Source organism: Triticum dicoccoides, chromosome 5B (genome assembly GCF_002162155.2).
Source record: "Triticum dicoccoides isolate Atlit2015 ecotype Zavitan chromosome 5B, WEW_v2.0, whole genome shotgun sequence".
Taxonomy (NCBI): domain Eukaryota; kingdom Viridiplantae; phylum Streptophyta; class Magnoliopsida; order Poales; family Poaceae; genus Triticum; species Triticum dicoccoides.
Genome location: NC_041389.1, coordinates 588,844,768 through 588,853,194, shown reverse-complemented (window position 1 = coordinate 588,853,194; position 8,427 = coordinate 588,844,768). Strand labels below are relative to the sequence as shown.

Below are 8,427 nucleotides of genomic sequence, written 5' to 3'. Positions count from 1 at the left end.
CATGGCAACTAAATTTGCCATCAAAACATTCGCAATTGACATCCCTCCCAGCGAACGCCAGTTGATTATCATTATCGATAAAATAATACATATATGCAACTAGCTACTATAGATGTCGGCTATTAGCTAACATGGCAATAAGCTACAACCAACGGTTGGATGTATAATTACCCGACGCAGATAAGCTACTAACTAACTACTCTGACGCAGATGCGCAAGGGTCGCGCCGTCTACCGCCTTCGGTCCTCTGCCTAAGGGGCTCCACACAATGGACCTTTGCACTTCGCAGTGGTATTTGGCACCAAAATCATGGCCCTACACCTGACGCCCAAGTGCTACGCCTCGGTCTTCGACGTTCACACTTGGTCCCTGACCTTCAGCCCTCGAACAAAAGGGATGGTTGTTGCCTCGGTCTACGTGTGTGTTGGCGGCAGTCTCTTCAAGTTAGATTTTCGCAAGTTTCACATGCTCTTCCCTCCTCAACCAGGAGTCAACTACTCTAGTGCAACATGCCCACGAAGAGGTCATGGCGCTGCCACCTGATCCCACCCTTCTGGAAGAATCCGATTGCATTCTAGTCGTAAGCGTCCTGCATCGGTCATTGCATTATGGTTGTAAGCATTTATCCTCTGCATCAGTCATGCAAAAAGGGAAGAGCACACTATCTCGAGGAGGACTTGTCCATAACGCAAAAATACAAGCACTCATGCAACACTGACGCAGCGTGTTGTATGGTGGCAGTCGCCCTTGTGTTACTCAGGACATCTGCATCTCATCGATAATATAAGCATGTAATAATTTCTATTGAGTCATACATGTTGAATAAATATGTGGCAGTTGTGCTTCGTATGTTATTTGGTCCATCTCAATCTCATCAATAAAACCATGTAATGTTTATGGCATGCATCTCATGTGTAAATGCTCTATGGGCAACCAACTAATTCAGATTTGGTGAATACAAGACTGCCTCCCGATTAGCCACACCAATTGCTAGCATCCAGAGCTCTTCAAGAATTTAAGCGAACAGTGGTCCTCACGACCTACGATGGCGGGGTTTGCTTCTTAAAATTCTTGATACCAATGTGGCCAAATAAGTTCATGTCTTTAATGAACATATCTTTTGCACTTTCACCAATGTGCTTTCTCAATTGTTCACTTTTTTTCACATCTACTCTATGACATGAAAATTATGATGTCATTGTAAAAAAAACTCTAGCCGAAGATAGAGATGTAGCTCTTCAATCTTAAGGAGTAAGGGTGCTCTGAGAACCGAGTACTAGCTCAATGGCCGGACGCAGTGGCAAAGCCACTTTTTGCCAATGTTTAGGAGTAAGGCTGCTGAAGACAATCTGAATAAAAACCCTGAACAAGTACTCCCTCCGTAAACTAATATAAGAGCATTTAGAATACTAAAATAGTGATCTAAACGCGAGAGCGGCGATGTAGCGGACGAGCGCGCTTGCTCCTGCTACGCGTGCCAATCGAACAACGACATGTTGGGTCGCGTATTAAATGTGAACGTGGGACCAGGAGCAGCGTACGTAACATGGAACAGTGGTATACGCTAACACTGCCGCTTAATGTGACGATGCCGTGACGACGCACCGTCTACATGTTCTGACGGTACATGGCAGGGTGTACCGGTACATAACGAGTGAGCACGTCAAAAGAAAACGGTGAGTTCGGAATGGATAAGCATATGTGGCACCGACGACTTCACCCCACCCCGCAGGAGGCGAAAGCAAGACGAAAGCCATGGCGATGGCGGATGCGGGGGCGACGGCTTGGAGTTTCTATCAGATCTTGTTGACAGCTACCTTCCATATCTCCCACTCATGCAGCGTACTGCTGCCCGCCTCTGATTTCGCCGCCTGAACTTAGTACTCTGCTCCCTTCTTTCGCATAGGTTCCCCTGCCGGATCTTCGCGGCGGCGAGTCCGTACTGGACGCTGAAACCACGCAAAGTCTGGTGTGCACCACCGCTCACTCCAGCATTGGTGATGTAGGCGACATGGCCCTGACAGTGCATTTAGATTTGAAAAGCAGTTGCGAAGGGCTGATTTTGTCATCCCCCAACTCAGAGCAGTCAGCTGGCAAAGACGATCCACCGGCCCTGGGCTGGACGAAAAGGTATGTATATGCATTTCTCTGCTCATGAATCAAGTACTCCCTCCGTTCCTAAATATAAGTCTTTGGAGGCATTTCACTATAGACCACATACGAAGTAAAATAAATGAACTACACTCTAAAATGCATCTATATACATCCGTATGTGGTCCATAGTGAAATCTCTGCAAAGACTTATATTTAGGAACGGAGGGAGTATATTGTTTTTTGATTGAATGCATGGCATAACAAAAATGTTGAATCATGAGACTGCTTGCTGCTATGTAGCTACTGTATGCTAAAACTGAGTAATTAGTTAAGAAAATTTTCATTTTGACTGCATGGGAGTGATTTCTTCGGAAATTGCACAGGGTGCATGTTGGGCGAGCACCTCTAGAACAGCCACATTGTGCTGGAAGGGTGAGTGCCCTCGAAAAAACATTGAGATGCTATGCAGAGAAGAAGACTGAAACTATCGTAATTCCTGCCGTCAGAGACAACTTTGATTCACTTGGAGAGGCGTATGACTTTTACAATCTGCATTCCCAGGAAATTGGCTTTCAAATTAGATACGTAAAACTGCGTTCCCGGGAAATTGACTTTGGAATTAGATACGGAAAAACGGATTGAATGTTGAGAGAAGCAAATGTATGCAGGAGATAGCTTGCGGCTGCTCCGTGAGCACTATTTTTTGATTTCCGATTGACATAACAAACCTTGGCTGATGCATCAAAATTAATGATTTATGACCACAACAAAGGAAATCTGACATATAGATGTTTGCTACAAACATTTTGTAGGGGGTGCCGAAAAAAAGAAGAAACACACAGTCCTGCCGTTGTAGGTGCCCAGCCATGATACAATTTGCTCCGGTCAAAGGACAAAGGATGGTACATAAGTGAGCATAGAACATTCCACAATCACTCGCTTCCAGATAAATGTGGCGAGAACTGTGGAGCCGGTGGTCACAGGAAGAACACCTGCAATTATCTTAAGGTTGTTCTGCATGTTGTTGAAAATGCAACTTCAGAATGACATGCGATTTACAACTGACTTGGTTACGCTTAGAAATTTGTAGTATGTTGTTGAGGGTTCCGTAGCCATTATGTAGAAGACTAATATATCTAAATAATAAACTGTCGTCGATCAATCTGAACTGTTGTAATTAGTTTGTGTGTCTTAGTTTCCATGTGTCTGATGAACATTTGTGATGTGTGCATGATCGCCTACATTTTGAATGCATTTCCTTTCAATTAAAAAAAAAGAGAATTGTTTACTTCCTTGTCATGAAAAAACAAATCAGTTGGTTTTATTTGTGCGCCTTACTTATCCATCTGTTTCTTCCACACATCTGGGCAGTGGCAGAGCACTTGTCGCCCGAGTCAGATCACGTCGTAGTCTCGTTCTATCTCTTCTACCTCCCACTTATAATCAGACAGGCTGTTAACTAGTGAAGATATCTACCCCTCCTCCCACCGGCAGCTCGGTCGTCCCTGCCTCCTCTGGATGCAGCTCCAATGCACCTTGCGATGGGCGGTGGTCATGGCACCATCTTCAGAACGTAAGTTCTGACGAGCATGGTGATGTTGTCGCTGCCCACGCAGTTGCTGTTTGCAGCATGTCCTCCTGGTGGTCCAGGTATGATGGTATTTCTTTTTCATTCTATTTTTTCGCGCTCCCCTTGCATAGAGCGCGCCGCGAAAATTGCAGATATATGATTGCCGCTGCTTGCTTGAAGGATTCTGTGGACGACAGAGATGACTGTATATCATCGGAAGACAAAGCTCACGACAGAGAAACTGAAGTTCAGTCCCGTTATTCAGCGCGGGTGGGGAAAGCGGGGTTAAATGCAGTTGGTGGTCCGGGCCCCCTCCCGTCTTCTACCCGCTCCACCCGTTACCATGCCGTTTGCACCTATCACAAACGTTGATACAGTACCAAACCGACGTCAAACAATGTCCTCAATGTCCGTCTGCATGCCGTGCAAACGTCGCCGCATCCGTCTAGCATACGCATTTAATTTTCGACCGTACACACCCTGTACTACCGCATCCAGCACATCTCTCGTAACCGCTGGACGCCTGGTGATACTGTGACCAGGCGATCCGCGCCATGGAATTTCCGATCTAAACGCTCTTATATTAGTTTAAAAAGGGAGTAGCAGTTTATAATATATCATCTTCGTTCACGTCTACCGGTTAGAGCGCCAATGTTTTGGCTTCAGCCACGAGGCGTATGGATGTCGAAAAACATTTTTTTACTCAAAACAGCTCGGCCCAAGAGCAAGGGATGTTCAAAATGATTTTATACACAAAAGTAAATCCGGATAGCAACCCATCAGTAGTTCATTTTCCTTCAGTGGTACCAACCGGAGGGCGAAAATTAGTGCAAAATACCACTCGTATTAATTAAACAAACAGCTTGTTTCCGAATCATTTAAACAAAAATTGTAGAAACCGACCCAAAAATTAAAATTAACGCGCCAGGTAGGGGTCGAACCTACGGCCTTCCGCTTAGGAAACGGACGCTCTATCCACTGAGCTACAGGCGCTTCGTGATGAGAGATGCAATGAAACCTTTTTAACACGGCCACCTTGTAGATGCATCTACGGAAGCCTATTTGGACGGAGCACAAACCCTTTCCGAAGCCTACTAGAAACACCGGAAGCGGCGGCGGGGACAGCACAGGAGAGGAAAGAAGCCAAGAGGCGGCGCCGCCGATCCACCGAGCCCGAGAGCACCTTGGCCGACGGCATGGCGCTGCTGATGGAGCCCGGGTCGGAGCCCCTGACGGAGGGCGAGAAGGCCGACCTGGACGCCATCGCCGCCATCAAGGAGTCGGCGGCGCGCGAGTACAGGGAGGAGGGCAACCAGTTCGTCAAGAAGGGCCGGAAGCACTACCCCGACGCCGTCGACTGCTACACCAAGGCCATCGCCCAGATGGGCGCCCTCTCCCCGCCGAACCCCGACGCCTCCGTCCTCTTCGCCAACCGCGCGCACGTCAACCTCCTCCTCGGCAACCACCGCCGCGCCCTCGACGACGCCGAGCAGGCCGTCCGCCTCTCCCCCTCCAACCTCAAGGTCCGCACGCTCGCTCGCTTGCGCGCTCTAGATTACGCCTCTCCTGCTTCAATTTGTCGGATTTGGCGAGGAAGCCGCCGTGTGATGTGTGACCTTCGTGTAGCCAGGCGCACTACCGGGCGGCGAAGGCCGCGCTTGCCCTCGACCTGCTGCCGCAGGCGGCGTCCTTCTGCCGGCGGGGGCTCGAGCAGGACCCCGCCAACGAGGAGCTCAAGAAATTCCTCGCGCAGGTGGAGGCGCAGCAGCGCGAGCGAGATCTTAAAAGGGCCAAGGTTGCACAGGCCATATCCGCAGCAAAGGTCTCTTCTGTTGTGAATTGGGAGTTGAGTATTATTGCCTTAGTGTTTTCCGATGTGTGAGATTGACTGTATTAGATGCATATAGGATCTTGCTGCTGCTATAGAGAAGAGAGGGCTGAGGCTGGGGAAGGCAGCATACCAGCAGCTGACCGGGGTAAAGAAGCCGAAGCTGGATGAGCAGGGCGTGCTCCACTGGCCGGTTCTTCTGCTCTACCCAGAGGTCATGTCGAGTGACTTTATCGAGGATTTTCCGGAGACTGATATGTTCTCGGAGCACCTTGATCTCATATCCTTGGAAAGTTACATGATACTTTTTCTGATAGTATGTACACGAATATGCATAGATACTTTCATCACAAAAGGAAGAAGGAGGAATGAATAGAACACAGATACATTACTTGGTTTCTTGAATTCCTGTTATTCTTAACTATCAAACATGTTCTCAGAAAGTTCTCCACCTTTGCCATGGGATGAGAACCATGCTTACACAAGGGACGCTATTGAGCTGTATTGTCAGGTTTGTTTGCACACTTTGAATTTTAATTGAGGTTTAACCTGTAAGGCTGTACCTTCTGCAAAGTGCTAGCGCCTACAGATGATCAAATTTTCTGTATCTAAATGTCACGAGGCAGGAGTCACAACCTCTTCATACAACATGAAAACAAAACATGGATGTCCCTGTGATGTGTATATACTACACACATTGTAGAATGCCAAGATGGTAAACTCTAGCCTTTGTGGCCACATTCCGAAAATTGTAGGTCCTTTTACCAATTTTAGAAGTGGCAGGCTCATGTGAGAAAACTAGGAGCTATTGAAAATTCAGATTTCAATGTCATCATATCATCGTTAGCAGAAGCATACAGTCCAGTTTTTGAAGTTATCTTGAAATTTAACAAATCTGTAGGATGCTTGCTCCTTCATTTACAACTTGTATTACAGTCGACATAACTGTCACTACTTGAGAGTTAACATCTACCTTCTGCAAAGTGCTAGCACCTACAGATGTCAGATTTTCTTTTAAATGGCATTAGGAACATGCTTCATAGAACATTAAAACGTAACACTGATGCCTCTGTGATGTGTATGTGCTACAGACATTGTCCTTCTGATTTATTTTCCACTGGGCCAAGTTTTTTCGATCCATACCTTTTTGCTACTAAGTTTGGGGGGATGCAATATAAGTTATGTTATTGCTACACTGAAGTAGTTAAGTGTTGTTGGTAAATAGATTATCTGGCAATAGAATATCGAGATGATAGCTCTAGCCTCTGTGGCAACATTCTGAAAATTCTAGCATTATCCTTTACCAATTTTAACAGTGTCAGACTCATGTGAGAAAACTAGGAGTTATTGACAATTCAGATTTCAATGCTATCATATTGATCATCATTAGCATCATTCAGTCCAGTTTTTGAAGTTATCTTGAAATTTCACAAATTTGTAGGATTTTTGCTCTTTCATTCACAACTAGTATTACAGTCAACATACCATTGTCAGTACTTTGACACAGCTTCAGGATAGAGAAACTTTCTAGTTTCATTTCATTGCTCTGCTGGTTAAGTGATTATTCCATTTGATGCACTAGGCTGGTGATGGCACACCGTTTTCCAGAAGTGAATTGTTAAAATATCTTCTGGAAGGAACTGTCGACTCAGGGTCGCTCCCAGAAAGCCTTGATGGGGAAGATGGAGAACATGGTACTGTCAAGGGCAGCACAGCTATATCATCAAGTATGTAGAACATATTCTGTAGGTTTTTTCTCTACATTTACATACAGTACAGTTAAAAAGACAGCACGGTGTGATTCACGGTGCTAGCATTCTCTTTCTCGAAATTTCTAATGATGCTGTGATCCTGTCAAATTCAGCATGTAACATATCCAATCTGCTACTAGCTAGCAGAACTACATTTACTGCAACATGCTGGTATAACGTTGCTATGCTGCACTGATAAGAAGTTGTATTCCATTTCAATGTGAGCAGGCCAGGGCTCCTCCGGTAAGTGGATCAAAGTAAGAGAAGGGAAAACTCTTCAGGAAGCGCTGCAGCATAAAGACTACATCATCCCCGCTGTACCTGGTCCGTTCCTTCAACCTGTGCATACTTTCACATTCTTACATATAAAATGCTTGCCATTGTTCAGTGCAAATAAGAGCTCTCATTAATTCCTGCGTGCAGTGTTCTTTGTGGTTTCAAGGAAGTCCGCCTTCTATTCGAAGTTCAAGGCTGGGAATTGGTCTTTGCCGTAGAGCTGCAGTTTAGTAGTTCAGTTCACCATATTCGTTGGAAGAGGCTAAGGGTGCTATGGGTATATGATCAGGAAAGAGAAGCTGGCAATTGTGAACCGCTGTATGGTCCTAGAAGGTTATACTACTTGAGAGAAAATGAGTTGTGCTTTAATTAGCACTTGTGTGTCTCCCAAGGTCCAATCACTGTTTGGTTGATGGCTCAGGAGTGCGTTTCTAGAGGGAGAAACAACTGTATTTTAGCTGTTCTGTATGCCCTGAATACTGATTTCGATGCGGTTATGTTGCTCAATTTTGGTTTTGGGCATGATTTAACCTTTTGGTGCTCCCCGTGAATCGTGACATTCATCCTGAAAGGTTCATCTAGTATCACGTCATCCAACCCACTGAAGAGAGAGGACACGCTGGTGCGTTGGGACTTGGGGTTCGGGCACGCGCTGGCGCACCGGAACCGGAGGAGCGGCAGGTGTCGCCACCTCGCCTGGAGGCCGCTGCCGTGGACATGGCTGCCACGCGCAACGAAGACAAGATATCTACGCACCGCACCGCACCGAGCTACGAGTTGAAACCCGCCGTGCCTATCCCATGTCGTGCCGCCGCCCAACACAGCCAAACGCCGCGTTTATTACCACCCGTTGGTGCTGATATATTTAGGAGCCAAGCCAACAGTCGATGTGCTCGCTCGAGGCTGTG

The 8,427-nt window shown here is 46.5% G+C and overlaps 1 protein-coding gene and 1 non-coding gene across 2 annotated transcripts; one reads left to right on the top strand and one right to left on the bottom strand.

Annotated features, from left to right (window-relative positions):
• Positions 1 to 4,584: 4,584 nt before the first annotated feature.
• TRNAR-CCU lies at positions 4,585 to 4,657 on the bottom strand. Its single transcript has one exon. It is a non-coding gene; the product is annotated as a tRNA-Arg (tRNA).
• Positions 4,658 to 4,760: 103 nt separating this feature from the next.
• Positions 4,761 to 8,049, top strand: LOC119311831 (tetratricopeptide repeat protein 4 homolog). Its single transcript, XM_037587542.1, has 7 exons — positions 4,761 to 5,187; positions 5,295 to 5,486; positions 5,572 to 5,772; positions 5,923 to 6,003; positions 7,075 to 7,219; positions 7,472 to 7,567; positions 7,667 to 8,049. The coding sequence occupies exons 1-7, from the start codon at positions 4,861 to 4,863 to the stop codon at positions 7,735 to 7,737; spliced, it is 1,113 nt and encodes a 370-aa protein (XP_037443439.1). The 5' UTR covers positions 4,761 to 4,860; the 3' UTR covers positions 7,738 to 8,049.
• The last annotated feature ends 378 nt before the right edge of the window (positions 8,050 to 8,427 follow it).